Here is a 22811-nt window from a genome sequence, read left to right on the forward strand (position 1 = left end):
ATCATTAAGTGCAACATAACTGATCTTCTCAAATTCACCTCTGATAAATTATCCTGATCTCAAAAAATGTTCTATTATTACTCAGCTAAACCTACGATAAAGTGAATATGTTCTAATATTACTCAGTTAAACCTACAATTTAAGTGAAGAGGACCTGTCATTTGTTTGATACTTCATGCACTATTTGATCAAACAATTCAGCCTCAGGGAATTGGTAATCCATAACTTGAGGAGATCTTACACGTGCCTGCAGCAGTGAGAAGCTCCACCCATGGATAGACAGAGGAATGCATTAAGTACTACACTTAATGGAATAGTATATAGTCATTAACAATTATACTGCTGCTGTAAGATGAAATAAAACTATCTCTCTATGTTTATATCTAAATGTATGACGTATACACGATAATGCACTGGGAAAGCTGAAAAGTCTATCTGATGGGTTCAGTGGTGGTTGTCTCCAAATGGTGGAGCAAGGTGGGAATTTTGTCTTCTTCTTATCAATATTTTTGGAAATTTGCTAAGACAGTAACACATTACTCTTAAAATATAAGGAAAGTAATATTTTTAAATCAAAGAGCAGCAGACTGGAACATGAACCTTTTTTACCTCAGGGCTCTGAGCATGGTGGTGATGAAGAGCCCAAAAGCTTTGATCCCCTTAACTTCACTGAAAAAGACCAAAGTACACAGGGCTTCCAACTTCTACACCGCCCACCCCAGGCACCATCAGTACTCACTGATGGCAAAAAACAGACCAATGTTTTGTTTAAAGAAAAAAGAAAAAAACCTTAGAAAGATGGCTTGGTGTGGGTAAGAGCACTTCATGTATATAAACACAAGGACCAGGGTTTGAATGCCATGAACCCACATAAAGCTTGTGTTTATGCGGGCGCATCTGTCTGTAACCTTAGCACAGGGGACGGAGACAAGTGCATCTCAGGAACTGATTGGCTGCCAGTGTAGCTGAACTGGAGAGCTTCCGGTTTTGTGAGTGATCCTGCTTATAGCAGTCAGGAAGAGACAACGGAGGAAGCCAACTGACAGCAATGCTCTGGCCTCCACCTGTCGTTATGGTGCACGAATCGATACACACATGCGTGCATGCGCGCGCGCACACACACACACTCACACACACACAACCACCTGTAGGCATGTAGTACACACCGGCACAGTCTAAATAAAGAAAATAAATCCCAGGTTTCCACTTACTTCCCGGAGTGGAATTATGAGGCTGCAGAGGTTTTCCTCCTTGCTGGCAAAACAGATGTAATTAGTGGAGACGAACATCTGACCCAAAATGTGCATCTTGTTAAACGGAGTCCAGAGGGTGCAGTCAGTATGTCCGTCTAGCTTTTCGTCTTTGGGCAGCCGGAAAAGGGCGCGGTATCGCTCGCTCTTCGCTCTGGCATCCAGATCACTGCAAGCCAATGACTGCTGTTCAGGTCACCAAGAAAGACGCAGCAATGCTTTTTAACTCCCACCATGGAGGGTTCCAGCCCTTGCCTCAGTCTTTCCAGACCCATTCCTCCCAGTCTTGGCTGTGTATTGGTGGGGTTTCAACCTCTGAGCACATAATTTTACTACAGTAAAATCTAGCCATTTTACAATTAATAACAGTAAATGTTGGGTTTTTTTTGTTTTGTTTTTAAAATCTGGGGCAAAATAAGTCTGAAAAAGGAAGCACATTCTCTTTCCAAATAATGCAAGGATTCTGAAAGAGGTCATTCAACTTTTATCCAGAGTCATTCTTGGAGATTCACCATTTTTGTTTGTTTGGTTTTATTTATTTTATTTTGTTTTCCCAAGACAGGGTTTCTCCGTGTAGCCCTGAAAGATCTAACTGCAGCATGAACAGCAAAAAAACCCCGTGGGGTGTCACTCTGCACCCTGAGCTACAGGGTGAAGAAACCTGGAACAGCACACTTCCAGACACAAAGGCCCTAGATCTCACCTGAGGCTTCCTTCGGCTGACTCCACTACTTCCCCTGATGACATTCTTCTCCTGCTCAGAACTCTATCCCACCTGTGCCCCACAGAAGGTCTAGTTCACCCGCTGGCTTGGTTCCCCACGGACAGTGAACGCACAAGAGCCACAGCCTGCCTCTGCTCTGTCTGTCTCATCGGCTCTGGAGCTGCACACATTGGCATAATTCACATCCTACAAAGATCCCATTTGGAAACCGCTTTCTTATGCTTCATCCTTAGGCTTCTTCATCACGGTGCCTACCCTCCCCAACAAAGTTTTCCTCTCAGAGCCTTCCATCCAGTCCATGTTTTTTTGTACAGTCATTTTCCTCTGAACTTCTCCTAAATGAGGAGGAAGACTCCTAAGACTCCGGAAGTAAATAGATCATATAGGATTCAGGAAGTAAACAAGACTTCCAGGCTCAGTAATCTTACAAAACACACACCATTCACCAGCCGCCGCCGTCCGTCCCCCCCACCCCACACACACACACGGGTTATAGGAGCAGTAACAACACTAGAAGAGGGTGCTGTCCATCTGGCTGAGCTGCTGGGCCACACTGCAGGCCATGCAAGCGTCCTACAGGGGTACAGTCTCAGGAGGTGATGCCCATGCTGGGGTGAGTGTCCCAGTGACAAGCTAAAGTTCCTGTCAGGAACCCCAATAAACTAACTAGATCACTAAGCTTGGTTTGGGTGTCATTTCTTTGGTTTGTCGTTAATGCCATATCTGGGATGAACAGTGTCCCTGTCTCTGTGGAAAAAGTCACACAGCATCAAATATTTTCCGAACTCAAAACAAACCAAAAGCATCTCTTCTTTGTCAATCGCCTTCAAGGTCTCCTCTGTTAATTGCTTTTGAGTTTTACTAGGTATATAGTTCATTTAGGTAACGAATAAATCTGTTGTTCACTAGGAGGTCAAAACCCGAAAGAAACCCCAGAAGACATTCTAATGATGCGCTTGTCTTTTCAGACTCCCATTCCCACCTGCATAGCAACACTTCCCACCTTTATGTGATTAGAGGAATAACCTCCATCCTGATGTCCTGTTAGCAACTCCACTCAACACAATCAAAACCAACCCCTCAGACGCTCTGGAATCAGTCTTCCTTGACTCATTTCCCATCTTAGGAAGGGCAATTCTGTGTCCGAGATCAACATCAAGAGGCTTTGGCGTTCCCTCGCCCCACCCTGGCTCTCTCACACACACCACACTTCCCTGCATCTCCTCATCCCACATCCCGGCCAATGACCGACTGCTCTTGGTGTTTTTCCCTTGGGCTTCCTCCATGTGATCCTTCTGCCCCAAATGTGCACCTTCTATAACCCATGACCCCAGCTCAGAGCAGCTCCACTGAGGTCACCTGAGGTCAGTGTGAACCCACTGCACTCTGTCCTTAGGACTAGCAGAGATCTCACCACATGGTGGAGGGAATGGTCATGCCTATTTCTCTAACTGACCTGGCATGCCTCCGGCAGCCTTTCCCTGTTGTAGCTACACTCAGGAAAGCGCTCATGAGCTGGAAGTTGGCCAGAGCTCAGTGCCCCGAGTGAATTGAAAGGTTTTCCATCTCTGAGTTCTAAAGGTTCTCTCACCCACCGTTTCAGAGCAGATACTTTTTTGGGAGATTTCTTCTTGAGTTTAGGCAGGGATCGGTCCTGTTCAAAGCCTTCATTGTCCAAGAGCTGCCTCATGGCTATGTTGGCAAGCTGTTCCATCAGCTTGAACGTCTCATTGATGTTGAGGAACACGGAGAAGAAGTGCTCACTGGACCTTGTGCTCACTTTGATCATATCCGGCAGGAGCAGCGTGGCGTTCTTCTCCAGTTGAGTGATGTCCACCCACCGGATCACCAGCTTGGCTGAGCACGGGCAACAAGGGTGGGTCAGTACTTACTTCAGATAAGTGTCTTTCCCGATACGATAAGCTCACAACCCCGCCACACAACCTGCCCAACTCGTTTGAGCTCCTGATCTGTTTTTATGGTCTCGTTCGTTAGTAATAACTTGTATTACATGAACTCTGGGATCAGAATTATTAGACTTGAAGTCCCATCGACTGAATCAACGGTACCTTTACTGAACCTCTAGTACTCAGTGAATAATTTGTTTGTAATTGCTGAATTGGACCTAACTGAATTCACTGATTAAACAGTCAGGAAACAGTCTTGACTCCCCTCTGTATACATGGCTTTGCCGTTCTGATTTGGTTTATGAGATCAGGGAAAACCGTCAGCGGACTTTCCAAAGGCTCTCGCTGAGACGAGAGACCACTCACCTTCCCTCCCCATCAGGAAGGAGGAAAAACACAGGTGGTTGATGCTTAGGTACATCCAGCCCTGCCGAGGGACCCTCCCCTTCCAGTAGCTGCATGAGTAATAGTTGACTAGTTTCTCTTCTTCAGGCATCCCAAACAGCCTGTGGAACTTCACGATGGCCTCTTTAAACTTCTCTGTATCCTCATCTTCTTTCACATCATTGATTTTGTTATATTCGGCAATGATGCCCTAATCGGGACAAAGCAAACAGACGGGGTTATGCCTGCAGCGGAACACAGAGGAGTGAAGCACCTCCTAAGACCAGATTTGTTTTAATGATTAGTTCTCTCCAAAGGCAGCCAACCCATCAGATGCTAGGCTTCTCCATAGTACCAGATTGGCCCCTCCTGGGTCAGCCTCCCCGGAGCCTCCATGCCTAGCCAATTAACCAGTAACGTGTGATTTTATTACACGTCTATTGGTTATTTGTTAATTTATGTTCACTAAAAGTTAAGCTGTTTTATTTTAAAATAAGGGAATAAAAGCATCTTGTCACTGAATATTTACTAAACACATCAAGAAAGAGTCAACTTCTAGCTTTTCCAAAAAACAAACAAACAAACAATCAAAAAAACCAAACCAAACCAAACCAAAACAAAACAATTTACCATAGAAGACCAAGGGAGGCAAGGCTGAATATAAGTCACTAACAGACATCTGTCCTGAGTCCCAGAGCCTGAGTTGTTGTTTGAGCTGAAGGCAAGTGAATATGAGAATGGAACTTAGACAAAAGACTTTTTGACAGATGCCCAGGAGATAAAATATTTGCATTGAATGTGACTGGTTATGGTTTGGATATGCTTGGCCCAGGAAGTGGCACTATTAGGAAGTGTGGTCTTGTTGGAGTAGGTACGGCCTTTTTGATGGAAGTATGTCACTGTGGGGTGGGCTTTGAGACCTTCATCCTAGCTGCCTGAGGACAGTCTGCTCCTAGCTGCCTTCCTGTTAGGATGTAGAACTCTCAGCTACCTGCACTCTGCTATGCTTCCCACCATGATGATAACGGACTGAACCTCTAAACCTCTAAGCCAGCCCCAATTAAATGTCCCAATATATGACTTTGGTCATGGTGTCTCTTCAGAGCAATAAAACCCTAAGACAATGGTCTAATCTAAATCTGTTATTGCATCATTCTGCTAGCCTGAGATGCCATTTTTGTTGTTAGCCAGATCCTCTGTAATTTCCTAGGGACTGTCTTTGTGCATCTCTGTCAGAAGCAGCTTCCTTGGGCTGGAGGGATGGCTCGGTGGCTAAAGGCACTTGCTGCCAAATTTGATTTCCTGAGTTCAAGCCCTAGGACCCACACGGTAGAGGGAAGTTGTCCTCCAACTTCCACATGGGCACTATGGCACACATGACAATGCACATGTGTGAGGGTTTTCACATGCTCTCACACACACACATATGTGCAAGTATATACATATATATATATAAAAAGAAAAAATTCCCTCAAATTCCATGGTTGACTTTAATTGTCAAGTCTGCCCTTACCTCATCTTCAGTTTCTCTGATCTCATTCTCATTGGGCATGGCAGCTGTGAACTCAGGTTCCACGGTGTCACTTGTACCTGTGGGAACTTGGGAAAACTTTGGGATTTTCCTAGACAGGACTGAGTCCTTCGGCATCCTTAGGATTAAAAACTTAACAGGATCATTTTATCTATAACTCCTGGCCTTTGGGCTATCTATTGGGTTCTCATTCTTTCAATGCAGCCTGAATAGTACCCCTCAAACATCTTTTTAAAACAAGTTTGGTGGTGGTCGTGGTGGCATAGCTGGATAGGGCAGTTAGTAAATGGTTGCTGAGCAACCATGAGGACCTACAAGGACCTGATTTGATTGCCCAGAACAGACATGGAAAACAGCTGTCTCCACAGGCCCATTTCTGTAATGTTAGCTCCGAAATGATGTGGAGACAGGAGGATCCCTGGGCTTTAGGGTCAGCCTGTTTAGTGGAATCATGGACCCCCAGATTAATGTGAAAAATGTTGTTTCAAAAAAATAAAGTAGAGAAGAAATGAGGAGCACACCCAGCATACCCTCTGCCTCCACCCATGTAGACATCCCGACAAATACACCCTCCTCACAGACGTGTGTGTGTGTGTTATGTGTGTGTGAGACTGTGTGTTTGTATGTGTGTGTGTGTGTTCCTCATGAACAATGGAGGAGCACACCCAGCATACCCTCTGCCTCCACCCATGTATACTGATTTTGGAAATGGGAGCAATGGCTCAGCAGCTAAGAGCACTTGCATCGCAGAGGACTGGGGTCCGATTCCCAGAACCTTCATGGTGAATCACAACTATGCATGACTGCAGTCCCAGGGGACCCAGCTTCCCCTCTGATCTCCACAGGCACCAGGACACACTAGCATATGCAAAAATAAAACTAATTAAGAAACCAATTTGTCTACATCATTTATTATTCATAACCTAAGTAGCTCACCACTCCTGTCACAGTACAAATACTGGGTCAAATTCAGTTTGAATCCAAATGACACTGTAACTTTTTCCTTCCTTGTGCAGTATCTGAATAATTTCCCATGGGGAATTCTGCCCCAGCCAGCCTACAGGTGTCCTTTATAACTCTCACCTCCTCTGTGGTCCCATCATCCTGAGAGTCCCTCTGTCTGTCACCACAGCAACTCCCCAAGTCTGGCTTAATTAATTCCTACCTCCCAGCCATGATTTCTTCCCTCACACGCAGCACCAGTGATGGTGATTCTCTGCTTCTTATCTTGAAATCGTTTCCTGAATTTTCTGTCCATTGCCATACCTTATGGCCTGCAGTGGTGGCCACTAGGGGTGGTGGCTGAAGGGAAAGCCTCAGTCTTCCAAACATTGCCATCACCATTCAAGTGACTGAGCATCTTGGGCACAGAGCTAACAGCAATCAGCGGGATCCCCAGGTGAATTGCAACCCCACACCTCATGTTCAGTATAGTCTACTTTCATAGGCACTCCTAGATCCTCAACATGGGCTAGGATTATCACAGTGGCTTCCTGTCAAGGTTCTCTCCCCACTCAGGCCGTTTTGTAACAGCCGTGTTGTGAAACAGAGACTTGGTAACATTCCTACCTAAGCCTGTGCTGCATCCACTCCTTAGGATGTTTCCCTGCCCATCCTCTCCCTAGGCAGCCGTCCCTCCCTGTGAAACCAAGCAACTGGTGATTCCATCTAAACGCTCTCAGTTCTATACTCTTTCCATTTATGTCAGTGGACAGATTCAGTTTATGTTTATACCATACTTATATATATTATATACATCAACCACTAAGCCTGAGTTCCAACACTAACAATAGTGCCTTGAACATTTTACATATACCTAATGTCTAAAGGGTATTCAGTACAATAATCTTAATGGAGAATATGTTGTGTTCTCAAATTAGAATATATTTGAGTATATCTTAGGGAGCCATATTTTGTTTTTTTTTTTATTGTATGATACCAGTTGTGGATTGTGAAATCTGCATTGTTTCATTATGAGTTGACTCTTACGAAGTCAACTTTTCAGTTGTGTGCTCATCCAGGGTAGCAGGATGACTGACATCTCAAGTAGCAGCCCTTCTCCCTGGGAGACTAAGATCAGATTGCTTTCCTCTGAGAGAACAGACACGGAGCTCCTGTCAGCCCAAGGAGGTGGACATACGTTATTCTGGACAGGAACAGGCTTCAGTAGAGTTACATGAGGGATGTCAGACAACCAGAGGCAGCCCGGGGGCATTGGATCATTGAGTGAAAAGAGTTCAGAAGGATCTTGATGAGTTTGAGGCCAGCCTGGGATACACAGTAACTTCTGGGTCAACATATGCTACAGAGTTAAACCGTTTCCAATCCCCTGGCCCCTCAAAAACACAACTAAAAGAAGGAGAATAATACAGTAATGGGAAGCAGCGTCAGGGTTTCCTAGGCAACCACCTTGGCCTGGAATCATCCAGGAAACCTCAAGCAGGCTTGTATTTGTGGCAGATCTGTTACCAAAGTCAGAATAGGGAGAGCATTAAAACTGAGTGAGGTACACAAGACCATGGGTAAGGCCCTGTCATTACGGGCACAAAACACTGTGCTAAATAACAGCATCTAGAATATTCACTTAGATGTTTTAAAGTATGGATGGATTTATGAATATATGGAACTAAGAAATGTTAGCTTGAAACTTGATAGGGCCTAGTGTACATTCAGTAACAGACCGATTCAATGGCTCCCGCTTCCAACTTTCCCACCTTTAGGAAAAGACAGAGTCTGGAATGCCAAAGCTTTCCTTGGCTTTTGTGTGAACATTCAGCCAGGAGGTCAGGTCAATGGAAAACAGAGATGGAATATTGCTCTCCTCTAAAGTCTATGGGGGTCTACTTAATCTAAAGCCACTCTGGTTCTAGGCCACGGCTCCTAACGTCAGAAATTCGAAATATCTAACAGGTTAGATGCCTAATGTTAATTTGTTAATTTAAATATGTAAAGGTATATTTAAAAAGTGAAATTAACTTGGTATACCTAAGGCTAGATATCGTGTATATTTTAATCTCAGCACTTAGGAGGCAGGGACAGAAAGATCTCTGTGAGTTCAAGACCAGCCTTGTCTACATAGTAAGTCCTAGACATGCCAGGAATACAGACCTAGTCTCAAAACAAAACAAAACAAACCCACAGAAAACAAAACAAAACAAAAAAAAAAACTTGGTTAACAAAAATAAAATGTTTAGCTTCATAATTAAAGAAAAAACATTAAAACATTAAGATGTTCAACTTCAAGGCCATTTCAACAAAGGCTGGAGGGACTGGCTCAGGTTTAGTTCTCAGCATACACATCAGGTGGCTCCTACCTGCCTGTGACTCAGCTCTGCAGACACATGCACTCATGAGCACATACTGCACACAGGCACAAGCATGCATTCATGATTAAAATAATAAAATAAGCCTGTAAAAAGTCATATGAAAGCAAGCACATGATCCCGGTTTAACAACATGTACAGAAGATCTGTTAACATTTTGAGTTATTAAACATTTTTAATTATCTCTTCTATTAATCTCTTTCTAGCCCCAAAAGTGACTGGAGAAATATAATTTGTGGCAAAAAAAGTCATGTGAACAAAAGTTCCCATCTTTATTTGTGTCTGGTTATCCCCCGATAATTTAGAAGCTGAGATAACTTCTAGGAAGGCAAAGTCAAGTCAATTATGGAGTTATATTCCGTTAGTAAAACAACTATGATTACACAGCTATGGTAGATACTGGTCAAGGCTGTAACAAAAGAGCAGATTCATAGGAGCATAGAGTCCTATTATTATGATCACCATGTTGAACATCCAGAAAGAGCTATACAGAATGCTATGTACGGCACTTGAATTCCTGTTCCCTGCATAGTGATTACATTTATAATTTATAAAAGTTAATTAGATCTCATAACAAATAAGCCTGCTGGTTCCCTTAATTACTGGGCAATCTGTGAACCAGTAAGCCATTCATTTACACACGAACGACATTCTTTCACACATAATTGCATTAATGGGAATTCCCCCTCATAAACGGTTTCAGGGGAAATAAACCTGACATATTTAATGTAGTGCAAAGAAAGCGTATTTGGTATGATTTGTCCTTCCTTTCTTCATTTGTTATCTAGCTACTGTCCCTCAGAGACTCCAGTGTCTTCCTCTATCTCTTTATTCATTAACCAGAGATGATGACAGTCTCAGAGGCAGGCAGGGCTGTGAGGGGGCTCCTGGTTACCTATGTTCCATGTCTGTGTGTCTTCTCCACCCCAGCTGCCTGAACTTTTCATCCAGCCCCTCATATTTGATGTAATTAGAACCTCTCCTGGTCTCTGTATTCACATACATGAATATACATAGAAACCTAGTTTCATCAACACAATGTTCTCCATTTCTCTCTCTCTCTCTCTCTCTCTCTCTCTCACACACACACACACACACACACACACACACAAACTGGCCATTCCCAAGGCATTATCCCATCCCTTTCTTAGGTCTCTTCTAGTCCCTAGTAGGGAATCCTAAAAAGAGAGTGTGCATTCATTCTGAGGGAAGGCTGAGCCTGAGGAGCAGGCACGGGTGACTGCATGCGCTTTTCTTCAGTCTGGTGTCAGAGTTGTACACAGCCACGTCCAATCCACTCCCCACTTCAAAGACCTCAGACCCTGCTGCCATTATTCTGTGCAGTGGAACAGTTTAGTCAAATAGAAGAAAGAGAACATGGACCACTCTAGGGATTTTACGAGTGGTAATTCTGTCAGACCACTTCCTAGAATCCTCCTTACTCTGGGTCTAAAAAGATTTGATTTGTTGTTTTTGTTTTTTTGTTTTTAAACCATGTCTAAAAACACATTTGCTAAGACAGAAAAAATTGACCATTTTGAAAGCCTCTCCTGATGCATAAAAAAAGTCACCTTATAACCTTGCATGGCAAAAATTATGGTGAGCAAAATTAGCTGACAAATGACAAACAGGATAAATACCTACGGCACATGTGTGTCACCAACAGAAGCAAAATGGCCTTTTGATAAAAATAACTAGTACATTAACGTGAGAGGGGGCTGGAAAGATAGCTTCTCCAGGAAAGTGCTGACATTCAACCCCTAGAACCTAGGAAGACAAAGTTGAGCATGGGGCAGCAGCATGCCTGTAATCCCAGTCTCAGCAGCATGCCTGCAATCCCAGAGCTGTGGGAACAGAGACAGGTGGATCCCCAGAGCTCGAAGCTTAGTGTGCATCCAAGTTCCTGGCCAGAGACAGTGTGGTCTTTAAAAAACAAAAACAAACAAAAAGGGGTCGACGACACTTGAGAAATGACCCTAAAATATCCTTTGGCCTACACACACACACACACACACACACACACACACACACACCATAAAAATTCAAGAAAAGGGAGACCCCAAAATCCTATGAAAGATAAAGAAAAGATACACACAGAGGTGTATAGATACAAACTGTGGCCCTTAACCATGGGAAACATGATCCATATTCTCTTACAAAGGCGTCAAGCACCAGGGAAGCCATCTTCCTCTCCTGTAAGGTGAGCAGTAGTTGGGAAGCTGGAGAATCGACACTACTAGAGTTGCTGTGGGAAGATGGTGCTGGCACACATGTCAATGGGAGTATTAAATGATACTGTACCCTCGAGAGGAACTGAATAGTTAGCAAGACAGCACACACATTATCCTTCCATCTGGAAGTTCTTGTGCAAGTTCACCCTAAAGATACAACCTCAGTCATATGCAAACACAAGTCCATGCAGAATGAATGTAGCAGAATTATAGTTGCAAAATGTTGGAAGGCATCTAAATATCCAAGCACAGGTAGTGACTGAACCAGTTTCAGCACACACACCAAATACAGAGAACAAGAACGACGAGATGAAGGAAGTCTGTGATTCTGAATTAGACTGTGATTTCAGAAAGGATGTAGCATTTTCAAAATAATATTGAAATAATGCCTACAGTTAAGCTAATAGTACTCTGTTGATGTCAATTTTCGGGCAGGAGAGATGGCTCAGGGGTTAAGAGCACTGACTGCTCTTCCAGAGGTCCTGAGTTCAATTCCCAGCAAGCACATGTTGGCTCACAACCACCTGCAATGGGATCCGATGCCCTCTGCTGATGGGTCTGAAGACAGTGATGATGCCAATTGTCTTAATAAAACCACTGTTGGCAAACTATCGAATTGAAGAACTATGCAGATTTTTAAAAGTCAGTAATGGATACTATACCAACAGGGAACTTTTGACAAAAAAAGAGGTATTTGTGGTTTAAAATATTTTCCTAGGGCTGGAAAGATGGCTCAGAGGTTAGTAATACTGACTGTTCTTCCAGAGGTCCTGAGTTCAATTCTAGCAACCACATGGTGATCAGATACCCTCTTCTGGTGTGTCTGAATACAGGTAGAATGCACTTATATGCATAAAATAAATAATTCTTAAAAGATAAAATTTTCCTATAAAATATTATTATTTGTAAACATAAATGTATGAATTCTACAGCAGAAAAAAATGGCTAATGCTTTGAATGGATTTGTAATTCTGGCGAGAGGCAGGTGAGCATGATGTGCCTCAGGACACTACAGGATGAGGACGACACAAGATTGCTTACGGAAGTTTGTCTAGGAGGCAAGACTTGAATCTGATCACAGAGAGACATCTGACACAACCCCAAATTACATATCCTCCTATGAAAACTAGAAGTGCACACTTTAACAACATTAATGTCCTGACACATAAGGAAAGGCTGTGGAAATATTCCAGACCGAAGGATATTAAAGAGATACAAGCTAAATTCAATTCCCTCCTAGACAGAAAAAAACCAAAGATATCAAGGGTCTATTCAACCCCATTTAGATTAGAATATATGGGCCTGGGGAGATGGCTCGGTGGTTTAGAGCACTGTCTGCTCCTGTAGAAGACCCAGTTTGGTTCTTAGCCCTCACACAGGAGCTTAAAGCACCTGTGACTCCAGTTCCAGGGGCCCCAATGCTCTCTTTTGACCTTGGAGGGCATCAGGTGCACACATGGAGCACATATACACATGCAAGCAAGACACTTATATGCATAAGATAAATAATGCTATTTTTAAATTAGCATATAAGCTAAACATTAAAGCAATAATATAATAATGATAGTTACATTCATTGCTAAATAATGTTAAGTTTATTTTTTTCATCAAATATCACTATTAGAAAACATACACTGAAGGATTTAAGAGGAAGCTCCTCTCAAATGTCAGCCTTGACAGTACTGAACATGAGACTGGAGAGATGGCTAGCGGTTGGGAGCACTGATTGCTCTTCCAGAGGTCCTGAGTTCAAATCCCAGCAACCACATGGTGGCTCACAACCATCTGTGATGGAATCCAATGCCCTTTTCTGGGGTGTCTGAAGACAGTGACTGTGTACTCACATACATAAAATAAATAAAAAATTTTTAAAAATCCTAAGCAAATAGGGTGGAATGTTAGTTAAGTCTGAGCAAAAGGCACACAGGTGGGTTATAAATAGTTCTTATTTTTGCAAAATTTCTGTAAATTTTAGATTTTTCTAGTTATCTGTTTAAGAACATTTTTAATCCCTTGAGAATTTTATACATGCACATGACATATTTCAATAATATTCATCCAAAACAAAAGGAAAACACTATTACCTGTATTTTCCCTCTTACAAATGTGGTGACGTCATTCTCATTCTCAAAGATGGAGAGTGTCTGCAGTAGGTTCTGTTCAAGCCATTCCCAGTGCTCAGTAACCTCCTTCCTGGAGCCACCTGCATGAATGCAGAGGGGACAGCAGCAGATGTCAAGTTTCTTACCAAACACACTAAGAACCAAGCTTAGTTCACCAGCTTTCAACACCAGCAAAGGAGACTGTTTGCCATTCCCAGAGTTCTGACTATAACCCTCCAGAGAAGAGACACACAAGATGACACCCAAGAGCAAGTCCTGTGTTCTAGATTATTTGAACTGGGTCAGTTCAGAAGCTGAGACTGGTTCAGAGTTGACATGGGTCGGTGTATAGCGTAGGTCCATATCCTTCATGGGCCTTTATGAGCTTGGAATTTAGCTCTTTTCTTCTCTCTTCTAGAGTGTGCAGTTTACAGGGTGACATAGATCTTGTCATGATGTGAGCTTTCTGTGGGTGAGCGCCACCCCTGGGTGAGCTGTGGTGTGCCCATGGAGATGATATGGAGCCATCTCACATAACGAGCCTTGTTCAATTATGAATGAGATGTGAAAGTGGATCGTTGGTAGAAGACAGCTGCCACCCCTCCCTATGCAGCTGCCTTGAAACACAGAGATGAGGTCATACTGTAGCTTCCAACCGAGTCACTACATTTCTGTCAGTTGCTAAGAAACACATGTCACCTCACTTGGAAACCTCTAAATTAGCCATTCTAGGCTTGTAATATATGTAACTACCCTGCAGGGCATAACAGGATGGCTGTCAGGATGAGGTTAGGCAATGGGAGGATAAACTCCCTTTATCATGATCTTCTGGTGGGAAAAGCTTTATAGATGAACTACCCGCCGTTACACTGAGGAGAGAGCCTGTGGTTTCATTGATTCTTTGGGTGTTGCCTATGATTCCCAAGTTATCTTTTAATTGAGATCTTAAGAAGGCCCATTTTCTCCATTCTTTGTCACAAGTAATTCAAGATATCACAAGCTGGTTTCCAACAAAGAAAGGTGAGGGATGTGATGTTATCAGCAACTGAACTCAGATCTCTAGTTCCCGAACTATGAGCATGCCTGTCTTTGACACTGACAAGCATGCTCAGGGACTTCAGGACCACTGTGGGAAGAAAGACAAAAAGAAAAGGGAACCCAAGCTCAAGCTATTCTACTTTGGGACTAGATACCAAAATGGCTGATAACAGATGCTGTTGTGTGTGTTCAGCTAACACCTACAAGGTGCAATCCCAAGAATTGCAGCAAACAATAAAATTGTAAGAAGGATGCTCTCATAAAGGGAAATGAGAAGGTTTCTCAGCAGAGCAGTTGTTTGGGACCCAAAAGAACAGATCTTTTGCTTCATATGCATTTTCCATGGCTCTGGGCCATGGGCAAGTCCTTGGTGACCACAAAATGCTGTGGAAATACCTGGAACTCAGATTAACCTGGGACCCTCCACTTAGCTAGCATTACTTGGCTAGCTTTAGACAGTTTTTAAAATCCATCTCAAATCCTCTGCATGTGAAATGGACACATATGAGCAACAAAGACACCTCCTTCCAACTCAGACTAACATGGAAACTACACGGGAGAGAGTCTATACACACAGGTTAGAACTCAGGGGTTCTTTCCAACTCAAAATGCAATGATTATTTGGAATAATTAGGAAACTAATCAAGTTGAGTTTGACAGAGAATTTTTAGCCCTTTGGAGTAATAAATTTAAATAGTAATGGACTTTTTCTTTAAAAGGGTTTAAAATAAACCCCTGAGCCTCCCACACTCTGGCTACTCTTCAGATTGCATGAATTTCTCACTGCAAACCTGAGCCCGTCTTTGTCAAGGTCACTAATCCCATGAGCTGTAGATGTTACGGTATCAAGGGCACCTTGCAGGGTGAGTGCCAACCAAGTGCCCGCCATCCCACAGTTCCATCTGTGCTTGTTGGCATGGGCAGATACAATGAACCTTAGAAAAGAGGCCCATGGAGAGATGCACAGGATTACAGAGCGGCTTCACATCCACACTGTATGGCCCGTAGCCTCTGCCTTTTGCCTCCTATGCACTTCATCTTATGACCATCATGAATGTGCCAGAAGCCGGCTATGGTTTGGTAATGGAGGTCTGCTTCTTGAATGCTTATTACCGAAATCTGTCCTTAGCAAAGCAAAGCAAAGCAAAGCAAAGCAAAGCAAAGCAAAGCAAAGCAAAGCAAAGCAAAGCAAAGCAAAGCAAAACAATCACACTATGACTTTTATTCTCTCTCTCTCTGTGTATGTGTCTGTGTGTGTGTGTGTGTGTGTGTGTGTGTGAGTGTGTGTGTGTGTGTGTGTGTGTGAGAGAGAGAGAGAGAGAGAGAGAGAGAGAGAGAGAGAGAGAAGAGTCAGCTACACACACCTCTGGGCATCACACCTCTGATGCCATCTAAATTAGTTTTGAGATAGGGTCTCTTGTTGACCTGGAAGAAACTTCCTCTTCCTATTGGAGTGACAAAACTTGAAACTTGAGGGAAAGGGCTTATTCTGGTCCACAGTTCAAGGGCACAGTAACACACGGCAGGGAAATCAAGGTCACAGGAGCTTGAAACAAGTTGATCTGAGTCCCATCAATAGTCTGAAACAGGGGGATGGATGCAGGACTGTGATCCCATTCCCTTTCTCTATTTACACAGCCCAAAATCTCAGCTAGGGAACTGTGCCACCCATAGTGGGTGGGGTCTCTTGTCACAATTAAAATAATCCAGAGAGCCCCCATACAAGTGTACCCAGAGGCCCATCTCCCAGGCCATTCTGGAGCTTCCCAATCAGGACTAAGCAATGAGGCTAGGCTAGGGTTCTTCTCTTCCCCACCCTGGGATTACAGGTACATGCCACCACACCTAGTTTTAATTCCATAGACACTAGGGGTTAAGTTCATGTCATCAGGCTTGTGCAGTAAACATTTTATTGACTGGACTATCTCCTCAGCTCAGTAGTTAGACTCCCTGTTACACCTACATGATCCAACCTATTGGCTCTGCTTAACCCCAGTACTCCTTGGTTATCATAGGTTGAACACACTTATCAGGTTTAAGGTTTAGAAAAGAACAGATGCATCTTAGCTTTGCACTGCTTTGGACTGCTTTCTTTCTTATTCTTTTTTCTTTCTTTCTTTTGTTGTTTGTTTGTTTAAAGAGAATGTTTCTTTGTTTTCACTCTTGCTGTCCTGGAACTCACAAGGCTGGCCTCGAACTCACAGAGATCTGCCTGCCTCTGTCTTCCCAGTGCTGGGATTAAAGGCATGTGCTACCACCACCTGGCTTCCATATTTTCTCTATCCAGAGCTATGCATATCTAACTCTACCACACCCATACCTACAGTAGGAATAGTGTGTGCATGTGCACACTAACTTGACAATCATCTAATCTTCCCCCATGGTGCATTGCCATCCCTGCTTAAAGCCAGATCTCAAGCATGGTTGCACATGTTTATAATCCCAACACTTGTGAGGCTCAGGCAGGAGGATTGTTGTGAGTTTGAGGCCAGCCTGGACTACACAGTAAGACTGTCTTGAAAAGTGTGTTTATGTGTATGTGTGATGGCTCAGCAGGTAATGTCACTTGCCAAGCCTGATGACCTAAATTCAATCCCTAGGATCCACAAGCTGAAAGGAGAAAACCCACTCCCACAGGTTGTCCTCATTTTGTGACACACACCCATGACACTCTCGTGCCAAGTAATCACAGTTAGTACTGTTTGTAGGGACCTGACAGGAAGCCCTTTCACCATGACTGTCAGAACCTGGTCTACTCATGGAACAGTTTGTGCAAGATTGTGTCTTAACTCAGTCAGTAGAGCGTGAGACTCTTAATCTCAGGGTCGTGGGTTTGTGCCCCACCTTGGGCACCACCTGTTGCTGGAAATATTAAAATGAACAGGGAGTTCCCGCTCAGCCACAGTAGTCTCGCAGGCCAGTTCTTATCTCGTGGAGACTCTCTGACCCAGAGCTCCAAAATCTCTCCATCCAGCTCACTAAGTTCCCACTGGTGGGCTGCTACCACACCAGCCCCATGCTTCAAATCTCCCACAGCCTTTGTGGTACACCTCTGACAAACGCACGCTTTGCTGCCATACCTTTCTCTCTTGAACTCAGTTGAACCGCTGCGTGAAGGAAAACACCACACAGACTTAGTTCAGAAACAGAAGTGAAAGAAAGGGTTTGGCTGCTAGTTTTCTGGAAAGATCCCACTTACTGAAATAGAGCAAGGAAAAAAACAAGCTGAGCTGTCTGGACTATGCTAGAAAAACAAAGAAAGCCAGAGTTGGGGTGAAGGTCACCCAGAGAGCTCTGCTAAGAAAAAACAAGGCCCGCACTGGATGTCCTTCAGGTTGATTAGACACTGGCTTCTGAAAGATGAGAAGCTGTGTCATTTAGAGGATTTATGGACAGTCACCAGGAGATCTCATACATGTGTCACACATGCTATGTATGACAATAACAGAAAACACAGAGTCATTGTGGTCTGATGTCTCACCCAGCCTAAAATGTATCTTCAAGTCCATGGTGTGTATTTGAAATTAGAAGAAATTTGAAGACAGACCTGCAGAGTGAATTTATGCTGCCTGATCTCTAAGGGTTAAAAATAAAGGTTTAAGGCCCCGTGGATCAATGTCCAATGGCTATTTCCGGTGCAATACTGACATAATGCACGTTGGACTTTGGTCTGGAGACAGACTGTAGCACTGCCCTGAAGTTTTCTCACTGTTAGGGTGTGTGGGAAGAGACTGAATGAGAATAAGTTAGTCTGCATAATAAAACAAACAAGCAAACAGCAACAGAGCAGAAAACAAAGCCCACTAAACCTTCTAGAGCCTGAAAATACTGTGGGTTTTCAGAAGCAAAACAGGTTGAGTAGATCTCTGCTGTATTTCAGTCTTTAAATATACAACATTCAGTTACTCAAATAAAAGGAAACCAACAAAGACATCCCTTGTGGTTTTCTCCAAAATGCAACCATAGACAAAAGGTTTAAGGTTAACCCGCAAATGAAGGCAAGAGAAACACCCAGCGCACCACACACTGAAGTGCCCGTGGCCAGCCATCACTGTGTCCTTCTCTCTCCAGTTAAGAGATGCTGTCATGTAGAGTGAGCTGGCTTCAAGCTCAGTACATCAGTACCCACTCAGTACATCAGTACCCACTCAAGGGGGACCTCAAGTGACACACTTATACCTCAGCACCTGTAAAAGGACAAACTTATATTTGTCCTTGTATGGGAAAGAGACAAACTTGTATTTGGAGGTCAAGGCACACACACACACACACACACACACACACACACACACACTCATTGTTGTGAGCTATCACCATAAACAATTTAAAGAAATGCTAAAGACAGCATTCTGCTACTTGCACTCCCCAATACCGGGCTAGAGCAGAGTTGGCCCAGGATGCAAGACCATAATAATCCTCTATAGATGAGGAAGCAGGACCTCTCACATTGCTATGTATCGGATCCAGACTTTCTGGCTCTTAAACCCATGTCCATATTTGCTGGTCACTGCCATCCTTCCATCCCCTACTTCACAAATATAGGTATCCAGGGTCATACGGATAAAGGTCAGACTCTCCAGGGTCATAAGGAGCCAGGCTATTGAAAGTCATTATTATGTGATATCTCCTACAAAGGACTAGACTGCAGATGGGATGCTGGGTGTTGTAAGAAGCCTCTTGGTGCTTCAGGTTTCTTCTCTGTGCTCTGTGCTACATAGGTAACGACACTTGCTATATTAGTTTGTGCTAGAGACTCAGGACAACAGCATCTGGCACATCTAGCGTGGACCTAGAGCACAGAAAGCCCTGAGGAGTTTCTTTGCTAGGACTGTCACAACAGCAGCAGAGTACCAAACTTTACCTTGATGCAGGACTCAGAAAGTATTTCTAACTTCTGGCCTGAGGACACAAAGAAACCAGCTGCCTGACCTCTGCCCAGTCACGTGCACTCTGCAGGTCTCTGGTGCTTGTGGCACCCCGACATCTGTGCCCAGATCACCACAGGAAAGCATGTCTGTGAAACTCCTTGAGCACAGGCCACAAGCTGCTTTCATAACTGCTTCTAATCTCTCATGGGTCCTAACAACATGCTTGTCACACTGTAATCACTTGTATACAAGAGAGCTCCAGGGAGCCTGTCTGGCTTTGGCAGTAAAGATAAGTGGCTGGTGTCCTTTACTAAGTGCCAAAAACACCTAATGGTGGGAGTGTATGTTCTTATCTTTCTGGAAGACAATTAGGGGGCAGATATTAGACATTCTTTCTTAAACACCCCGTCTCTGAGTGTGTGTGTGGTCGTGGTGGGGGGCTGGGAGGCACTAGTCATGTGTGCCAAGTATATATAAGGAGGTTAGAATTGGTATTTTCCTTCCACTGTGTGTGTCCCCACAATCTAACTGAGGTCACCTGGCTCAGCAGAAAATGCCTTTACTCAGTGAGCCAGCGTGGGTAGTCTTTGACTACCAGTATCTATTTCTATAAATTTATCCTAAGGTGATGTAAGAGACTGTCCAGAGGTTTAGTTAAGACAACTATTCACTGATAGCAGGATGTTCAAAACAGTTGCAAAGCAAACAACCTTAGATGTTTTAAGGAGAGTGTAATGGCAAGTTGAATTATGTTGTATACCCAAGAAATCAGTACCTATTAATATTAATTTTGCAAACCCTTTTATTTATATAGAAATTGTTTTCAATGTTGTACTTTGATTTTCATTTGCTTTAAAATATTTATATGTACACATATATTTTATATAATACATAGTATACACACATATAAATATATGTAGTACATATACATTGTACATATATTTACCTATAAATGTAAATATATACAAAGTATGTAAAGTATGTATCTATATTCTCAGGCTTGAGAGGATTTGATGACTTCTGATATGCTAGTACAGCTTTGTTCTTTTTAATGTTCTTTCTTATCTATATTTTATTATTTTGCAAAGAATATATATTAATTAAAGAAAAAAAGAAAAAAATTCCTTTAAGTTATTGTGTTCCCAAAGATATAAGACTGGCTCTTGAGGGCTGGGGTGATTATGTTTTTTTGTTTTGTTTTGAGGTATGAGGATGCGAGTTCAGTCTCCTGGAACCCACACGGCAGAAGCTGGGCACGGTGGTACAAGTCTGGAATCGCTGCACTGGGGAGACAGGTACATTTGTGAGGCTCACTGGCCAGCTAGCGTAGCTTACTGGTGAGCCTCAGGCTAATGAGAAACAAGGCCACAGAAAGCAAGGTTAAAAACACTTAAGCAATGATAATTTACATTTCATTCTAACTCTCACATTCATGATATGTACGCACACCATCACACACATGCACCTGCACACACATGAGAATTCACATCCATGCATACACATAAGAACATCTTTGAACTACACAGACTGAAACAATGGTTTAAAAATGCCTTTCAAGTTCCACATGGTCTGTCTCACCTGGAAGGACAATTAATAAGCTGACATTTTTTGGCCTACCGTAGGAAATGACTAGAATTAGAACCATTAGCAATGCTTGGTCACTCTCTGGGTCTTATAAAACTACTGGCTAAAAGAATGTGTAATCATGAAGCCAGCATGGTGCCCCTGACATGGTGCCAGACAGAGCACAGGGGTGTGACAATGAGTGTTGAGCTCTATCTACATAAGGAGCTATAACTGGGAATGTGAACACTGCCCCTCCCTGCCCTCCTAAAACATGATGGTTGACGAAATGATGGCTGGTGGCCCCGTCAGTTCTGAAACCAAATGGTTGAAAAGACCCTGATGAGATTCTGAGTTGGCAAAACAAAGTTAGACCAAATCAATGGGCAACCAACCCAAGGCCCTGTTCAGACTGTGTAACAGGAGTGGTGTCCATCAAACAGTACAGTTGACAATGTTCCCGGTAAGGTAATTACCATGTTAGCAATAAGCTACACTTATCCACAGGTCCAGAAAATTCCTCTTGTCTGGGAGTCTGACTCAAATCTAAGGCAAACCACATACCAGGACTTACAGTTCAGAGTCCTGCTGATCTACAGAGGTGGGCCATGCCAAGACATGGATGACTGATGCGCTCCTAATTCAGCTCACTCTCATAGATAATTTACAGTGCCACATAGGATAAGGCTTTGTGATTTTTATGGCTTTCCAAGGAACCTGTCTTAGTTAGAGTTTTATTTCATGGACTCCGTGTCCATGAAAACTCTTATAAAGAAAAACATTTAATTGGGGCTGGCTTACATTTTCAAAGGTTCAGTCCATTGTCATTATGGTGAGAAGCATGACAGTGTGCAGGCAGACATGGTGCTGGGGAATTCTACATCTTTATCTGTAGGCTTGGGCATATTAGACCTCAAAGCCCTCCCCTACAGTGACACACTTCTTCCAACAAGGCCATACCTCTTAATGGTGCCACTCCCAATGGGCCAAGCATTCAAACACACGAGTCTATGGGGAGCTATTCCTATTGAAACCACTATAGAACCCAATTTTCTCTTGAAGTTTCTTGTACAATAATTCATGAAATACACATAAACTTAAAAACCTCTGACATATTTCCCTACCAATTACCAACTTTGCACTTTAACATCAAGATTATAAACAGAAAGGTCAGCACACCGAAGAAAGGTTTGTGGGGATAAGAGCTTCTATTTTTAAAATTAGTAATTCTGATTTCAAATTCAAGTTGGAATGAATCAAAAAAATCATTAAGAAAGAATAATTAGGTGGGTGGATGGGACTTTGTAATGCTCGTCACTTCCTTGGAGTGTTCTGTAAGGAAATTCTGGACGATCTCTATGGGTAATCAATATACATAAAAGATGAAGCTATCCTGGGTGTATTACAATGAGATCATGAAATTGTGACAGACGCTACTTACTAGAAAAATGGAGGTGCATCTTTTGGGGGTATAAATTATGCCACCACCAATTAGAGCCTACTGTTCCTTAGCCTTGACTCAGCAGATAATTAGGGAACAACTCAGCTTTGTAGAGCTAGGTTCCACCCCATGTGAGTGTTCATGGAAGAACTGCTCTGTGGAATGGCCATGCCCCAAAGCCAATAGAATGAAAAGCACTGATGTCAGGTAGTCAACAGGAAAGGGGACGACACAAGGCAGCTCTCACATTACTGAAACCTGATTTGGGAGACAAGATGCCCTGAAGGTTGCAAAGGGATCCAAGAGCCCCGAGGACTCCTGCCTCTGCAGCGTCCCTAAATCATCCAGGAGGCAGTGAGTGAGGAGGCAACAAAAGAGTCACATCCTCACCATCCTCATAAAGTCAAGGGCTATAGTGGCTCTCCACCATCTTTAATGTCCTTTCTGGG

General features: G+C 43.2%; 1 protein-coding gene across 1 annotated transcript in view; it reads right to left on the reverse strand.

Annotated features, from left to right (window-relative positions):
- The window catches only part of Tbc1d9 (TBC1 domain family member 9), a 103480-nt gene that overhangs the window by 34571 nt on the left and 46098 nt on the right, over positions 1-22811 (reverse strand). The window contains exons 3-6 of the mRNA XM_021169602.3: positions 13435-13553; positions 4248-4476; positions 3570-3831; positions 1212-1419 (exon numbers count right to left, since the gene is read on the reverse strand). Coding sequence (XP_021025261.1) covers positions 1212-1419; positions 3570-3831; positions 4248-4476; positions 13435-13553 — 818 coding nt within the window. The remainder of the gene's footprint in view (positions 1-1211; positions 1420-3569; positions 3832-4247; positions 4477-13434; positions 13554-22811) is intronic.

This window comes from Mus caroli, unplaced genomic scaffold, assembly GCF_978045245.1.
Source record: "Mus caroli unplaced genomic scaffold, Mus_caroli_1 scaffold_10, whole genome shotgun sequence".
Taxonomy (NCBI): Eukaryota; Metazoa; Chordata; class Mammalia; order Rodentia; family Muridae; genus Mus; species Mus caroli.